Here is an 18,209-nt window from a genome sequence, read left to right as displayed (position 1 = left end):
TCTTGGCTATGAATTAACTAATAACAAAATTTGCTATATTAAAGGTATCCCACGTCACAGAAGGTTTAGCAGTAGTGATTTGGGAAAGGTCTGTGCTTGAACATCTAAAGCAACAAGGCAATTTTTGTAAGTGAATGACACATGGTATTCATAGGAGAGCTCAGTGATGCTATGAACTGCAGGACCCGTGTCACGGATCTGCGTGATGACAGGATCCGTCCAACGGGGGCATTTTTATAATGCAGTCTCACTGCTTGCCCCCTGGAAAAACCCACGTACAACATCAGCCGTTTGTCAGCACGTTTGGGTCACACGCTGCGCCAGGCGCATCCCCCTCTGGAAGTGACCGAGGGCAGTTCCCCGTCCTGCCCGGCTGAGCGGGGACAGTGCCCAGCCCAGCCCTGCCGCGCCCCCGCTCTCCCCGGCCGCGCCGATAAATGCGCGGCGGTGCGGGCGCGGCGGGGCGATGGAGGCGGCGGGCGGGCGGGCGCTGCTGGCCGCCGTGGGGCTGCTGTCGGCGCTGAGCGCCGCGGGCACGCTGTTCCTGCTGGCGCAGTGGCGGGAGCTGGGCGCGGCGCTGCGGGAGCTGGAGGCGGCGGGGAACGGCTCCGTGCGGGGGCTGCCCCCCGGCCCCGCGCCCGCCGCCCGCACCAAGCGCAGCCGCCGCGGGGAGCGCGCCCGCGGCCACGTGCGCGCCGAGAGCGACGAGATGCTGATGATGCTCACCTACTCCATGGTGCCGGTACGGCCCCGCCGGGGCTGCCAGCGGGCCGGGGGGCGGGAGAGCCGGGCTTGGCCCGCCTGCAGCCCCGGGGCGGGCCCTCGCTCGCCTGGGCTCCTGCTTGGCGGCTTCACCTGGAGAGAACGCGGTGCTCTGCCCCGCTGCCTGCTCTGCGAATGCGGCGCTCAGAGCTCGCAGGGTACCCCCCAACTTTGCAAACAAAGGGAGGGAGGCTGGGTGTGATGGGTGCTCACAGGGGTCTTAGGATGAGACTCTGTGTTTCTATGTTTCAGATGGCTTGATTTATTATTTTTTGATATATATTATATTAAAACTATACTAAAAGAATAGAGGAAAAGATTTCATTAGAAGGCTAGCTAAGAATAGAAAAAAAATGAATAAGGAAAGCTTGTGACTGACTGAGACAGTCTGGACAGCTGGACTGTGATTGGTCATTAATTAGAAACAATTACACGAGACCAGTCACAGGTCCACCTGTTGCATTCCACAGCAGCAGATCATTATTGCTTACATTTTGTTCCTGAGGCCTGTCAGCTTCTCAGGAGAAAAAATCCTAAAGAAAAGGATTTTTCAGAAAATATCATAACTACAGTTGGGGGTTTAGTGAAACTCCAAAATTTCGTTGCAATAAGAAGCTGTCCGGTTTCCAGCGTTCCTGGTTTTTAAAACTAACACCACTAACAGAGCCCCTGTGTGTTTTGTGCTGTTCAGCATCTCAGCATGGGGCACTGGACATCACCTGACATCTCTTTGAAACTGATAATGCCCTTCCAGTAAGTGCTGAATTTGAGGCGGTATTTGATGGATCAGGAGAACTGTATGTCCTTTCTCTGGTAGAACAGCACAGTTTTTTGCACATCAGTGAAAAGATGATGTTGCTCAGTAGGAACTAATGTCATGTAGTTGAAAAATTACACAGGTTGTATAGTTGAAACATTTTGAATAGATTGAAATGCTTTTGCCTTTTGAGCTAGAAGAAATGCAAGAAAAATATTACTATTGAGAGAACTTTAGTGGAAACTGTTCCAGTAAGGGCTTCAGGTCTACATGCACAAAAGTCTAACTCAGGCTCTTACTCATGTATTTATGTTGCTGGTTTAAAAAACTGTTTACAGAAAATACCTCTTGAGTCATGTTCTGATGACATTTTTGTTAATAAACTATTGCAATCCTCATTTTACAGTGATAACATCTCCATTAATATTAGAGCTAATGAGAGTGTAAAGCACGGGTGTTCAAAGCATGGAGTCTTGATAATGACTTTGTTTGGTCTTAGAATATTTTTTTTTTAGCTAGGCCCTTTAAGTTGTTGTGCTTTGAGTTTAGAATTTGCAGCACAAAACTTCTGCAAAAAGTAAAAATCTGTAAAGTCACATCATTTTGTACTCAAAACTGTCTTTTAAATAACTTCTTTTAGGAAGTCATCCCCGGATTTGGCAGCTGCAGTTTGTTTTGCTCCATCTGATATGAATTGCTTTTTTTGAGTCCAAAAGATCCACAAATAAAATTACTGGGGAAAGGATTCTGATCCTTATAGGGCTTGAAGACAGTCAATGCCATTTCTGCTAGGTGCTCAGATTGGCATCATTAGCTGCAGGTGAGTGTCTGGATAATTTTGACAATGGCCATTAAGTGTGCTACTCTGCTGTCAATAGGTACCATGATTACATTAATTACATTACATTAATTTTATTGCCCTCTCCAAATAGGACTGAGCACACTGTGTATATTTGAACAGCACGTGGCCAGACTCTGCACTTGTGCCTCTAAATGTCCACTGTGACTATGCTGTGTGTGATGTGCTTCATTTAAACCTGTGTATCCTGCAGGGAGCTGCCTGGGAGGGTTTGATGCTTTTTCATTCTTACTCCCATCAAACATTTTTCATTCTGGCCACTGCACAGTGTGTAACTGTGTGCAGAATCATTTGCTCAAGGGGAAAAGAGTCCTTAGAAAAATACTCAAGCACCCCCTCCTCCCACTCCTGCATTTCTGTATTTTGAATCTAACTCCCACTAATGTCATTTGAAGACTTGGCTGCTTTTGTACTGTGAGACAAAGTTCCTCAGAGTTGGTGGGATGACCCCTGTGGCACTTGTGGCCCCTGTTCAATGTGGGTCTGAACAGAGGCTTGGTCTGAACAGATTCTCTCTGGAGATTAGGTTAGAGCTAAATCATGTTAGCTCTAATAACATGAGTATATTTTTTGTTCAGGGCCTCTTATTTAAGTATATGTATATTTATTTTGCAAGTGAGTAAAAATAGGAAACTGGCAAATCTGCTGCTGCAGAAAGGCTGATGGGAGGGTAACAGGCCAAGATTCAAAGTGTGATTTAAGACAGTGCAAGAGATGTGGATACCAATTATCTGAGTAATATTTCATAGTTTAGGGGTTTGATTTATTTTTATTTTTCCACCATTTCTCCATAAGAAAACTAAGATTTTAGCACTTAAATAAGATATTTTTATCTGTAGCTTTTCTTAGTGATGATGCTGGTTGTGAAGGGTATCTTTCATAGCTAAGCTGGAGGTTCTGTCACAGGCTATTTGCACTCCTTGAGTGCCATGTTTTTTAATTGTCGCCTGAGTCACACTGACTGGTAAAAGTAGTGCTGCTGAGATAATTGGAGGGCCCCAAAGCAAGCTGTGATCACTTCAACAACCTCAACAGAACTATTTAAATTAAAATGCAGTTAGAATTAGAGTGCACATGGACAACATGTATTTTACAAATTACAGGGTAGGAGCCAAGTGTTTTTAAAGAATGTGAGGGGAAAGAAAACAAGCATATTCTGACATTCAAAATCAGTTAGCACTTCTCAACTAATTTAAACTGAGTCTGAAATTCTAAATGTACTGTTCCAGTACAGTCTGGAATCAGTACATTCTCAGCAGGTATCAAACAGAACAGGAACTCATTGTCAAATATGGTTTGGTTTTGCAGCAAAAGGATACTTTCCACTAAACTAATTATCCTCTATTTGAGTCTGTTAAATTTGGCAGTTGAAACTAATGATGCATTAATTTAAAAAATGATGATTGACAGTGGCAAATAACCTTGCTAGGATTAAACTTCAATCTGCCTTTCAGATTGCCTTGCACTTGTTCCTTCTGTCTCTTGGGACTAGTGCATTCCATTAATTTCTATTAATTGTAGATAGAGTAACTGCACAAAGATCAACAAATGTGCAGCTCTGGGTAAATGGTTCATAAATTATTACTCATTGCACAGTCCTGAAATAGTGACCCTTTGTTTTCTGGCTGTAAACATTAGACTTTCCCATAGAGAGCTGAGGGACTTCCAGAGATCATGGTCATAATATTCCTGCTGTTTGTTTTGATGAGTCGCAAAATGTTTTAGTGTTGACTCTCATTATGCAGGACATGTAATGTGAATGTTTGCTCAGCCAAGAACTGAGTATTTTGTAAAGATGACTCCTCTATTGATAAATTTTAGTCTACTCTAGATTAAAAGCCTCTTTATGAACATGTCTTCCAGCTTGATTTAATAAAGACTTGTCTTTTTGCTTGAATTGTTTTGAGTGGATGAAGTTCCATTTCAAATTTGTACATCTTGGCTATTCAAAGATAAGAAAATGCTTACTTGGAACACAGGTCATCTTCCTCCCTGGGTATGCTTCATTAGAAAAGTTTCCATCACTTAATATAAAATAAAATTGAATGTAGTTTTTATTGGCTGATAATTGGATTTTAATACCTTCTACTGATAGAGTCCATGCATGGACAACCACATGTCTTCCAGTAATGTGTGAAGTTTAATGACTAAGTGATGTATGGAGTTTTCTGCCCAATATTTTATTCATATTTTCAGTAAGGATTAAACTGAGGTCTATTGAACAGAGTCCTATGAGAGAAACACTGCCCAAAGAGATGGATGGTGTCAGTGTTACAGAATTCTGAACAGTTTATTCTAATAAGCACAGAGGGCCAGTTGTATCTTTGGGTTTGGAATTATTTCTGTAGGTAAAGTGAACTGGATACTTTTATGAAATGCATCGTTTTCAACCTTAATTTCTTTGCAATATTAGGTCCGAGTGATGGTGGATTTGTGTAACAGCACAAAAGGGATATGTTTAACAGGTATGTTTGCTGCCTTAAGCATCACACCTATGTTACCTCCAGGAACCCAGAAACAGTGTTTTCAAAGAATCTGAGGTCAATAACTGTGTCAAAATACTGCTATTTATCAGAATTTTAAAAAAAAGGTTAATATGTACCACTTTTGGGACTTATCTGTACCCTTTGAATATAAATGCTGGAATTTAAGGAGCTCAATTGATGCTCCTTGGAGACATTTCTCTTTGATGTAATTTTCATAAACAAATCTTTTAGACTTGGGTGTTTTAAATACCAGCTGAGGTTTAGTTATAATATTATTGCAAATGCCACACTTCAGGCCTAACACAGGAGGAACATGCAGGGGGTAGAAACTTTCTTCCTTTGCTACAACTGCAGTGGAGCAGTGGCACTTAGTGAAGTCACATGTCACCAGTGAGGACTGGAGCTGCTGATGGCTGAGTCACAAGAAGGTGTGGGAAGTTTTGTGGGGTTTGGTGAAGGGTGTCTGGTAGCAGCCAATTTAAGAGCTACAGTCCAGCTTTGAGGCCTGTCACAGAATGAGCTGTGTTCCTTTTGGAAATGAGAAGATTAGAAAGAAGCCAGATTTATGAGTTAAAGAAAATGCTTGACTTGCTGTCTGGTTTGAATTTTCAATAAGGTCCATTTGACTCAACTGATTAAACATAAATGAGAACTACCATTGTACGCACAGATGTTAAATAATATTTCTGGAGCTATACATCAGTTCTGATTGCAACAGTGGCTGAAGCACAGACAATCTAAGTTTTGGTTTTTTTGGGCTTCAGACTTGTAAATTCATATTACTTGGTGCCTTTTGTACCTTTTTCTCTCTTAACACCATTATATGAGTGGCTTTCTCTGCTGCAGGCCTCAATGACATTTGTGGCTTTTCAAGCACCTTTCTTATGTATCTGATGCTTGTACAAGGAGCCTCAGCTTTAGGGATGAGGAAGGAATTCAATGCACTAATGCATGTAATATAGTGTGAAAGAAATAGCCATTTACTGGAAAACTGGCAGAAAGATGTTAACTGATATTACTGCCTGTGCTGATTAAAAGGGATGATTCCTGTAATGGTATTGTAAAATGGTTTTCACTTTACTCATAATGCTTCATAATTAATGCTGAAAATTGTCACATTTAGGGAAATCTAGTAATTGCTGTTATTTTCTTTTGTAAAAAGTGGTTAAAACAAGAGAGTACTTTGGCTGGATAAAAATGTTCACAGAGTTAATTTGGTTCTTTAATTGCAACTGTCACCTTTGTGTTCTCCAACTCGTTTTCCATTTAAAAATTTTTTTGATGTGCATTGGGGATCACAGATGAGGAATCACAGACATTGTTCTGGTTAATCTTTCTTTACTCTTGCCTGCTATGCTTGCTTCTCTTTAGGGCCCTACATCTAAGCTGTCTAAGAGTGAGGCAGATTTTTCTGTATTACAAGTTGCTGAATGACTGAAGCAAGTCCAATTTCTAAATGTACCAACCAGTTTCTGTGGGAAGCTTGATACAGACTGGATAAGTCACATGTGAAAAATCTGACTGTAGATATGAATGATAAGACTTTTTTTTTCCTACTTAAATAGTCTTAGTCCTGAATTGCAATCTGTAAAACACAGAAGTGTGGCATGTATTTTTAATGTGTATCCAACAGGATTTTAATTGTGACATTCATCAGTATTGCAAAGCCAATATTCTTTCTCTAGAAGAGGTTTTTGAAGAAGACTCACATAAAGGAAATATCACTGTGAGGTGTCTTGCATCCATGGCTTTGTGAAAGCACCAAAGCCTCTGACAGTGAGGTTACATTGCAGAGGTTGTTGCCAAACTTTTATCAATTGAAATTTGAAAAAAGCAAAACATGTTTATGTAAAGGTGTTACTCTTTTGGCAAGTCTGAGTTACTCCTAATGCTCAGACACTTATTTATAACACAAAGCAGTTAAACAGATACTCATTTTGAAATTGGAGGGATTTTCTTACCCTTTTACTGTTCTGATCTAGTGCTCATCAGTTCAGTTTGGAATTGCTTTGTTTTCTTGCTAGGTTAAACTCACCATTTCTTCTTTCTTGTGTTGTTGTTTTTTTTTTTTTCTTTCTCTTGTTACAGGCCCCCCAGGACCCCCAGGTAAGACACTTGGACAAGTGCAGTAACATTTGTGTGTAACTGAAACAGTTGCTGGTATAAAACATTGAAATACAGAAATGTGTCTTCCACAAAGTTGTGTTCCTTTGCTAATTAGAAAAAGGGAGGGTTGAATGACTGCCTGCCTTTATAATGCTTGTATTTAAGTCAGTTCATGCCCCCTCAGAGAGGGGAGGTTTCAGACGTTTTAATTTTCTAGTGGAGGGAGTAGAACATTTGATCAAAACCAAATTAATATGTTTAAGTAGCATCTAGGTGAAGAGATTAATTTATATATTAACCTCCCAAGGAAATGGATATTATAATTTAACACTAAAATGATCTTTTAAAAAAATATTGGTTACTGATTACACCTTCCCACCTCCCCCATAACTTTTCCTCCTTTCTTATTGAATTCTGTCTCAGTTGTCACTCAGGTGGTTGCAAGGCTATGTTATGAATGGTTATTTGCTTTCTTTCTGTGCTGCTTAACCTGTGAGTCTGCTTGGAGCAATTCTCTGTATCAGAAAAGTATGAGTTACATTTTGCTGGGTTTTAAATATATAAATAAACATGCTGCATGTAGATATAGTAGATTTCAGGGTAACTTGCATTCAACAGAGAAAATCCAGTTATGCTGTTTGGTTTGATCAGGGCCTCCTGGGCTGCCTGGCTACAATGGATCAGATGGAATCCCAGGAACTCCAGGACAAAAGGGAGAACCAGGAGTAAATGGAAAAAGAGGAAAAATAGGTACAGCTTCCCTTCATATTAGGTTACAATGCTGCTTTGAAATCCAAAGAAATTACAGCTATCCAGCTAAATACAGGTGAAAAATATAACTAGAATGCATATGGTTTGTAGTAAAAATATTTATTAATTGGCGCTTAATACTGGAGCGGTGCTCTTGATACTGAAATGGTTTTTATTTCTAGGTTTGCCAGGACCAAAAGGTGATCAAGGACAGAAAGGAGAACCAGGAGAAATGGGTTTGCCTGGCAAGGATGGTATGCCAGGAGGAAAAGGTGCAAGGGGATCCAAGAGAAAAAAGGGGGATGCAAACAATGATGTGATATTAGAAGGTAGAGAAAAGTGCTCTTGGGAGTTCTCTTGCAACAGTGTACTTGACAGAAAAAGATATGCTCTACTTCTGAAGCATGAATGTGATCTGCAAGGGCAGGACCAACCTGTACAAATAGGGTTTATATACACAGGGAAGTCTGAGTATTGCTATGCACAGGAAATTGTTCTCTTTGCAGGGCAAGTCTTCACAAAAACCTTTGTGCCTGGCCCTTGGGTTGAAGTGTATGTGGATTTCACCCTTTCCAGAATGCTCTCATACATTTGACTTCCTCCTGCTCCAGTGTAGTTTTATTTTTCTATTAGAAAATGAGGGGCAGATTTCCACTCAGGAATCTGTGAAGCAGCCAAATATAAAATGTGTAAAATTACAGCAGTGTAGCATCTGACATGGTAACTCTCTAATGGGCCTGTAATCCAGACAGATAGAATGCATTGATGTCCTACTCCTTGTGAAGCTCTATCTGGTTCACTTTCTAACAAACAGCATTTCAGAGAGTTTATTGCACCATATTCTGTACTCAGGCACCTCTTAAGAAAGAGAGAGGCTGTTCTGTGGATGTCCTGTGGACATGAACAGCTCTCTGCAGGCTTCCTGCTGCCTGGGGAAGGGCTGTGTCCTGACACTGCATTTTGTACCCAGGTGCAAAAGGTGAGCCTGGACCACCTGGGCCCCCTGGACCTCCTGGACCCCCAGGGCCTCCAGGAAAACGTAAAGGTAAAGCCAAAGTGGAGCTTCAGGAGAACATCTACAGCAGCAAATGCACAGGTTAGTGCTTTCCACTGTTCCTTTCCATTAAACCAAGATTCAACCATTGCTTCAAGGTTCACAACAGACAGCATGAGTTTAGTTTTCTGGCACCACTAAAACTGCATAAGTTTAAAGCTGAACATGTGCTCAGGTGCTTTGCTGAAATACAGCTTGTGTAAGGCAGCAGGCTACCTTCATGCTAGTCTTTTAACTGTGTTTTGGTAATGCTCAGGCAAAGTATTTACAAATGGTGTCTTCTATGAGGTGGGATAAATTTGGAAAGTAAGGGAAATGTAGCTGAAACAGTTGGCTTTTAGATAATGAATATTTAATTTTAGATGTAAATATAAACCCCTGATTCTGGACATGGAAGTGTCAGAACAGAGCCCAGGGAGCCTCCTTTACAATGGACAGGAGAGAGCTGGAGCAGAAATCTCATCCTATTTGAAATTCAGAAACGCATGAACTGTTGTATGAGATAATTGGGCCATTTGCTCAGGTGGCCTCTTTTCAAGTCTTGAAACAAACTGAAATGCTTTGGAGGATAAGCTCTCTGATGGATTTCTGATGGATTTTAAATTGCAGCAGGAAAATGGGAGTTACACTCAAATAACTCTGCAAAGATGAGATCTTCCTCAATGAGCTTTTATGTTTTATGACTCAGCAAACCATGAGATCTTATTACCAAATTTCAATGAATAATCCAGATTTTGTAATTAAATGTTCATTACTATTTCAAGGAAAGAAAATACATATGCTGAATTACAATTGTAATTAACTTATTGCATAAGAATACAAGCCTGGCTTTTTCAAAATAAATTTTGAATCTGGTAAAACTTAGTTTCTTCAAGAGAAGAGAATAATTAGTTGGAAGTGCAGGTATATTTTTTCTCTCTGGTACTTTAGTGAATTCTGGAAGAAACAAAACATCTCTGCTCCATCCTTCCCACCTTCCCCAAAAGACCAAATGAATAGTTTTAATGACTTTTAAACTCCATTAACTCTCAACCAGAATATTTTATGATAGGAAGCAGCAGGGTATTTATCTTGGTTTTTGATGGGAAGAAAGTAGTGAAAATTTCCCATAAGAATCTCTGATTGAAAACTGTCTCTTTAATTTTAGTTGCTTTTTAATCCATGCAGCTGGAAGTACTGCAAATATTCTCAAAGGCAAATAGTGCACTCAGCTCTGCTACAAACACTGACCTGGCCCTTAGCTATCCTATAGTTTTAGATAAACTCCTGTACAGGAAACTGCTCCTTCAGTCAACTGCATCTATTAGACTCAGCCCAAGAAAAATCAACTTGTGCATTGCAATTTATAATTTCTGCTGAGTGATTTTGTTTTTTGAAATATTCTGGAAGTATTTTGGGATCAGAAGCTGGAAGGGGATCTCAAGGGATTGGTAAATTCTATCTGTAGGCATTCAGCTTACCATGGCTGGGTGGACTGTTTGTGCCTGACTTGGAGATACACTGTGATCACTTGCAAATTTTCCATGCCATCTCACCAACGCCCTAGATAATGGATGGGAAAAATACATGTTGTTCTTGCTCCATCTTGGAGTAGTTTTCTTCTGCATGAACAAAAGGAGGATATGACCTAAAGGAGAAAACAACAATGCAGTATTATCTGTCCTTTCTTTCCTGAGTGTCATGGTACCCTTTCAGCATTACTTTATACTTTTTTCCTATTTTTAACTATCTTTGTCACTTAAACTTCATCACAGACCTGTAAATCCTAGAAATATATTAGAAGGCAACAATGAAAATGCTAAAGTCTAAAAAATGTGCAGCCTGTGTGTAAAGCACAGCCTGTGTGAAATGCTGGAGATAAAAGTTAAGAATGGAATTAGAAAACAAGGCTACAATGAAACCAGCAGAAAGATGAGAACTCTTCTCTGTGGTTATTCATTCTAAGTAAACTGAAATGTGTCACATTGTTTTAAGGACAGAAGTGATACTTGGCTCTAAAGAAAAAGGTCCATAAATAATTTAATTCAGGCATTATTTTAAGAGTGAATGCTAAGAGAAAATCCAGACAGCTAGTCCTTAAATTGCTGTGGGGCGGGGAAAAATATTTCCAGGTGTTTGATTCTAATGGGATTCTAAGCATTTCTGTGTGTGTAAATAATAGAATGTGTCATTTCCCTTAGTATTTCATTCTGCTTCTTTAGTGGCATGGATGTCAAGCTCATGCATTATGTACTCAGTGTACATGTTTTATTGCTGTCTCGGTCATTAACAGCGTGAACAAAATGTTCTCTTGCCAACAGGATCCACTCTCCCTTCTTGTCTGTGGGGATTTGTGCATGAAGGTTTTGTGTTTAACAACTACTCCTTCCCAAGAAATGCTTTTTGTCTTACTACTAAATCAGCCATTTTCCAGCTTCCTCAGCTGCCCGAAGTTATGTCATGAAAAGGGCAACACTCTCTTCCTAAGTAGCAACTCAGAAATTCACAGCTAAGGAACTAAATCTATTGATTTAATTAGTTACTCCTCAAAGTTGACTGTCAGCTTCAAGACTTCATTTCCTTGGCAGAAGTGAGAGCAAGTCTTTCCTTATCTCATTTCTGACCACACCAACATAAGCATTTTTTTTTCCAGATGAAGCAAAATCCCAGTTACCATTCCTTTATTTTAGTGGAGTCACTGATGTGTCCATCTATCATGTCAAATAGGGTAAAACATGTCATTTTTCTCTTTCTCCCCCCACCCTAGATGAGATATGTGGTGTACCAAATGATGATACCCTCGCTGGAAAGGCTGAAGACAGAACCCCAGAACCTCCTTCAAAAAAAGCTGGTAACCTGCTACCAAGTGTGACTCGAGTGCTACTTTCTCTCTCAGTGTCACAGATCATGGACATGTGCTTTTTTTCCCACCAGAATGTGTCATAACGTCTGTAGGAAGTCCTGATCAGTATGTCAGTGTACAGCAAACGTTTGGAACTTGGATGAGGGAACCTGCAAACATAAGTGATGAAAGGATTTGGCTCACCATGCATTTTTCAGGTATTTTTAGTAGTAGTCACTGACCAAAAATCTGTTAGTATCTGACATTGCTTCCTTAATCCTTTCAACCTAAACTTGTAAGAATGATGAGTTTTTACCCACCTCTTTTTCAGAATATTTTCCATATTACCTGTTTAACACTTGACTATATGTATGGCTGTAGGCATTTTAGACATATCTTTAGACATTTTCAGAGTCAACATCAGATTTTTAAAATAGCTTTATGTTTGGGTTTTTTTTTTTTTTTACTAAATCCAAGTTTAAATGTCTATTGTTTGTGGCCTTTATCCTTTTCTTTGAAGAGTTTCTGTTTCCTATGGCTTTACTTCTCTAAATTGTAGCTCAGAGTTTTGCCTTTTTGTTTAGCTAGGCATGAAAATGAGGCAACTGCTGCATAAACTACACTTAGAGCAGGAAAATGTCCAGGACCTAAGTGGGAAAAGGAAATATTTTTGCATACACATCAAATGTGTTCAGAATGAGGACCTATTAGGTCTGTAGGAAGCAGGCTCTTGATCATCTTTTCTATAGATTACTTTTGTGTGTCTCTGGATTCTTTTTTCACATTCCAGCAAGTTGAATCACTACTGAAAACACAAATATGATTGTTTGTCTGATAGTTGATTGAGATGGACTTTCAGTAGAGACTGAACTTTAGTACAGAGATCTCAAAATTAGATGAACCAAATGATAGTCCTTTTTTTTTTCAACATGTTTTCCTCTTTGTTTAGGAAACTATATAAAAGAATATGAAAATTTCGATGCCTTGGTGAATGGCAGCTACAGGATCATTAACATCACAGGATTTTTCTATGGATGTGGTCATGCAGTACAAAACAACCATCTCTACTATCATCAGGGAGGAACCAGTTACATTCAGAAGTAAGTCAAAGATAGTTGGCCTAAGACAAATGAAGTTGTGAAAGGAGGAGCAATGGGTTGGAGTGCCAGAGCTGAACCTCAGAAAAGCAGACAATTCTCCTTGTAGCATTTTGTATTTCTTTTTGGTCCTACCTAAACAGGAAGAACAGAGGAATGGTTCAGAGCTTTTTCCAGAACAGAACAACTCATTCTCTCCAATCTGTAACTGGAATATGGCCCACCAGCCTTCTACTTTGTGTGTGCAGATTTTGTGGGAAGAGGAAAACTGGGAGAATAGCTCAGGACCACTACTCTGCTGTGGCAATTCTTTAGGCATTGTTCAGCCCTGTGTCTCAGGGGTTCACCTCTGCAGTTACCATGTCATAGAGCAATAGGTCCCCAGGATGAACAAGATGCCATGTGCAGAGAGGACAACAAATTCTCCTCTTGGCTCTCCTGGGATCCAACCAGGTAGATCCTGGTTCTATTGAACATTACATCGCTGTGGGTGTTCTTCAACTTGGATTCTTTGCTGTGTTCATAATCACAAGAATGAAGTGAGAACTGACTAAGGAATTTGGGTAGCAGAAGAAAGGATTACATTTAGAAGAATAAGCTGTGCACCTACCTGCATCTGAGTCAGAAGTGGTTCAGCTGCAATGTGGGAGATGTAGGTGGGTGGTTTTGTGGCCATGACCTACTCATGAAACTTGGCTTTGCAGAGGCCTTGCTGTGCTCTGCTCTGGCTGGCAGCAGCAGGGAATGCTGCTGGCACAGAGGGGTGCACTGAAGCACCTGCTGAGGACAGGGTGACCTGGAGAACTGCACATTCCACCAGAGGGGAGTGGCTCCAGTGTTTGATTTCCTCATAATAAGTTTCTACTACTTTCCTGATACATCTCCCCAAACTAGAACTGAGAATTACATCTCTTATTTAACTTTCTACTGTGGACAGAGACAAACAATACAAATCAACCCCAGAATCTCACCTTGTGGGAAGAGCCAAAGACAGTCCAAGGGCAAGTGAAAGATTGCTTGTTCTTTCAAGTTCTTACACGACTCTGATGTCTGAGCCAAGAACATTTACTATACTTTGATGTCTGTTCCCAAGCAGGTGTGAGTGCTGCCTTCCTATACTCGTGTGCATGCCAAGGAATGTGAGCAAGCTGCAAGGATTCTATAATATTTATTCTGCCAAGCACAAGCTCACTTTTTGGCAGCCTCCTTTAAACATATTTTGGCTTTTTCTCTGGTAGTCTGTAAAAGACCATCACTGTCTAAGCCATACACAGTGATAGGGCAGAGATTCCTCACCTTTGCTTGCATTACCATTACTGGGAAATGCCTTCATGTACAGATGAACACAAACTGTTGGTGGAATTTTCAAATCCTCTCAAGGAACTGTTGAGAAATGGCCTTTCTGTTCTGTTCTTCACTCTGAGATTATTTACCTTCAGCACAGACAGAATGAGGCACTATGGATTCTGTGACATTGAAGTCCTTGAATTTGGGCTCTGTAAAAGCTTCTGGGAATTGTTGTATTGTTTTAATGGAAAGTAGAGGTGAGGATCTGGTTAGTCCATTTTGCAAATGTTGAAAAAACATTCAAAAAGAGTTTCTTGTCATATTTAAAAGCAGGTAAAACTAGGTTTGTCAGAACCTTGGCAGGTTTTCTCATGACGGTCAGACCTCCAACATTGTGATAGTTTCATTCTTTTTACTTTGTTTCATAACATGCTTTACTATCTCTGTTATTTTTGATTGACTTTGTTGATATTAGTGATCAGAAAAATGTTTGTAGCTTGATTTCTGGTGGTTGATGAAACTATTACACTATATATTGTCATTTACTCCAAGATGTCAGAAAATTAAAGAATTTCAGAACCGTTTGGAATTCCAGACTGGACTGTCCCTGAGTGGGGGAGCCCAAGAGAACCTGGGAATTAAACTTCACTTTTTGCTCCCTTCCAGATTTTCATGTGTAAATAACAGGAAAAGATAGGGTGTCATGTGCTGCAGAACTTGTGAATCTTGCGGTGCTTTCTATCTTGTTGGCTTTTAATAGAAAAGAATCCTGAAAAAAATCTGCATTTCTGACCAACTAGTCCTGTTAAGGTCTGTCCTTTTAGCCCTTGCATGAGGTTATTTATAGATGTGAAACAATGAACAAGATTAACAGGGCTGACATATGTATTTCTCAAATCTCTTCCAGCCTTTAACTGTTTTTTTTATTGCACATACATGCTGCTGGAATATGGAGTTGCTGCAGATGTTTTACAAAAGCTGAGGGGAATGACCTAAGTTGAGTATTCTTGACTTTTCTTACCATGATTTTTCCAATATATGCTATCCATGCTGCTTAAACAGAAAAATTATTCTTCCAGTATTGCATGTTTCTGGATCTGAACTGTTCCTGTGATTAAGCCTATCTTTTCAGAAAAAATACTTGCAAGTGTAGCACATTCCTTTATTGAGTAGCATTTTTCCTTCCTCTCTTTGAAGCATGGAGCTATACAGTGAGAGAGAAGTCGGACACTGAAACGTGCTTCTTTGCAGAGGGCGTTATTTAAAAAGATAAAGCCATGCTCTCCCTGCCTTTGCTGAAGCCCAGTGTTAGTGGGTGATTAAATGCTGACAGCAGATGTGTCTCAGGAAGAGCTGATTACCCTCCTGAAAGGACCAGTAAAGGAACATGATTTAGCTGCTCACTGCTCATGCCCTCAGATTATCAACCTATTAAGGAATCTCAAGGAATAAAAACAATTTTATACATCAGAGATGGAAATATTCAGGCTGTCCCTTTGAGGCCAGCATAAGGTCACCATTTTGGCTCTGCAAAAGTAGGATTTTAATTCCTTTGATGTCTACTTGAGTAAACCACTGCATTATCTGGACTGTTTTCATCAGAGGGACTCCGAGACTAGGTGAAGCTGCCCAGAATTCCTCCTGCTTTGGTCAATCACATTTTCTTCCTTTAGCTCCCACCTAGTCCATAAGCAAGCTTTTGTATAGATTCCATTTCCCAATTTTGGGCCTTCACCTGGTATTCAATTCTTTTTCATACCCATTCCTTTTAGTTGCTTCTTTCATCTTGGTGCTAATAAAGCTCATAGACTAAATAAAGTGAAACCTATCAAAAGCAAATCCATGCTCTTGTGCACCTTTCAGATTGGTTATGACTTTGTAATTTTCTCCCGGTGCTTTGGAAGGTCCTTTGACAACTTAGTCTTAAAAGACATCAGAATGCTCCTTGAATAGGTATTTTCAACACCACCTCTATCAGTGATTCACCACCCTATGTGTGTGAGATGAGCTCTGGTCACCTGTACTGAATCCTTGCTGTATCTCATTTCAGGGTTGGGCTCAATACAGCCTCACGGCACACCCTGCACATCAAGAACGCCTTACACCAGGGCAAGAACTACCTCTTCTCTAACTCCAAGACATATTTCAACATAGCAGTGGATGAGAAGGGTCTTTGGATTATATATGCCTCAAGCACTGATGAAAATATAATGGTAGCCAACGTTGATGAAGAAACCTTCTCCGTCAATTGGAACATCAATACCAGCTATCCTAAGTCCAAGGCTGGTAATGCATTCATAGCATGTGGCATTCTGTATGTTACTGACACTAAGGACATGACAGTAAGTTTTGCTTTTGATTTGCTGAAAGGGAAGCAGATTGATGCAAGGTTTAAGTTACGGTCTTCACAGTCTGTTCTTGCTATGCTTTCGTACAGTCTGCGAGACAAGAATTTGTACACGTGGGAGAATGGAAGCTTAATGGTATACCCAGTCCATTTTGGCAGATGAATATATGTTCACATGCCACCTTTGACTAAAGGATCTGTTTAAAGCTCTATGACATACACATGGGGGTCTCTTCACTTGGTATAAGTTTCTGTTTGCTGATTGTGGTTTGTGAGTGTGTATGAAAGGGAGATCAGGTGCCTTTGTATGAACACACTTAGATTACCGTCCTCATCTTTTTAAAAAATTGTTGTTCACTATTGCAGATGGCACACGGCATAGACATACTTTTGTTTTTCCCATTACTCAGCTGATAATTGTGTCTAATGTACATTGATTATTCCATGGTCATGTGCTCAGCAGAGACTATTTGTAACTTTTATTTAAAATCATCTTCTCTGCAATCATTTTCTAGTCAGTGATGATGGTCTAATATAAACACCTAAATAATGAACTTTGTGTACAAATACCTTTGTCACTTTCATTTAATTTCCATGGATTCTGTGTGACCACTTTTTCTGGACAAAATTTTAAAAATCTAAAAATAATGGGAATGGAAATACTTGTTTAAATAGAAAAAAAAGCAGAAAGCTTAAAATTTGACATGTCAAATCAACTGTTAATAATCAAAAGCAAAATCCAGCTAAAGGAAAATGGAATAATGCCATTAAATACAGCTGAATAGACATGAATTGTGTTTCTTTAGAATTAAAGACATAACCATTATAATTAAAATTTCATTTTTAACAATATTTGAGTTTCTTGTGTTGCTGCAGACTCTTCCTTGGCTCTCACTGCCATGCAAACTATACCAGTATAACTTGCTTATAACTATTTAATAAGGCATATTACTAAAATAAAATGTCCCCACATTCATCCACACAAATGAAATCATAAAATGAAGGGTATACTTTTTTGCTGCTATTTTTAGAATCATCATACTGCTTAGTGACTTCATCTGTTGTTAACTGTCTGAGACTGCCAATTCACATTCAAATTTTTGAGTTAAAGGTGAGAAATAATAGGAATTTTTTTATTTTAATTTTGTTCTGGTATTTCAGATTGCTAAATTTAATGGTGGAACAAAAAGCTCTCTTGTTGTTTTATGTATCTAGATTCAAAATCATGCTCTTGGAAAACCCCTACCTAAATTTCTAAGCTGCCTGTGCGTATTGCTAAACTTCACGGAGTGCACTCAAATACTTAGGAGCAAAGTGTTATTTAAATCCTGAACTGCACTGAGCTGTTTAATACCTGTGTGATCCAGGCCCTGTTGAAGGGATTAATGAATTTGGGAATGTCTGTGCCTGCAGAACCTTGTTTAGCAAATCTGCTGGAGGAATCCCTCTGCTGCAGCTAAGCTCCAGTGTGTGGCACAGGGATGGCTGGGCTCTTCTGAGGATACTTGCTGTTATCACTAAGGCCTTGCATGCTAAGGAGAGAGATGCAGAAGGGAACAAAAAATCATGATTCATGCTTTGAACTAGTTTATACATCAGAACTCACAGACTAAAAATTCTACCTATACCTGTGTGACACTTCACACTCCAGAGCTACAGTTCTGTTGGCTGCTTGTGACTTTTATGGGGGCATGAAGGTTTTGGTTGGGAGTTTTTTTCATGTTTGTTTGATTGTGGTATTTTTTCAAAAATGGAATTGTGGCACTAATACCACAATACAGCTAAAATACCCCAAAAGTCAGCAATATACTTGGGCAAATACAAAGTCAGATGTGATATTTTCTAGATAATGTACCTATCTCAAAGCTTGGTAAACTTCTGCA

The 18,209-nt window shown here is 39.7% G+C and overlaps 1 protein-coding gene across 2 annotated transcripts; it reads left to right on the top strand.

Moving 5' to 3' along the window:
- Window positions 1–398: 398 nt before the first annotated feature.
- On the top strand, window positions 399–17,178 carry GLDN (gliomedin). 2 transcript variants are annotated; one of them, XM_071441525.1, is made up of 10 exons: window positions 399–742; window positions 4,792–4,843; window positions 6,953–6,970; window positions 7,622–7,720; window positions 7,903–8,049; window positions 8,691–8,816; window positions 11,521–11,604; window positions 11,688–11,813; window positions 12,545–12,695; window positions 16,030–17,178. In XM_071441525.1, exons 1-10 carry the CDS (start codon window positions 467–469, stop codon window positions 16,487–16,489), a joined length of 1,539 nt encoding a protein of 512 aa, XP_071297626.1. In that variant the 5' UTR covers window positions 399–466; the 3' UTR covers window positions 16,490–17,178. The 2 variants fall into 2 exon arrangements, with proteins under 2 accessions (XP_071297626.1, XP_071297627.1); XM_071441526.1 differs by lacking the exon at window positions 399–742 and adding an exon at window positions 1,957–2,339.
- The last annotated feature ends 1,031 nt before the right edge of the window (window positions 17,179–18,209 follow it).

This window comes from Agelaius tricolor, unplaced genomic scaffold, assembly GCF_023055355.1.
Source record: "Agelaius tricolor isolate 1412-34295 unplaced genomic scaffold, bAgeTri1.0.p SCAF_16, whole genome shotgun sequence".
Taxonomy (NCBI): domain Eukaryota; kingdom Metazoa; phylum Chordata; class Aves; order Passeriformes; family Icteridae; genus Agelaius; species Agelaius tricolor.
The sequence above is the reverse complement of the archived record's forward strand: the minus strand, read 5'-3'. Positions and strand labels throughout refer to the sequence as shown.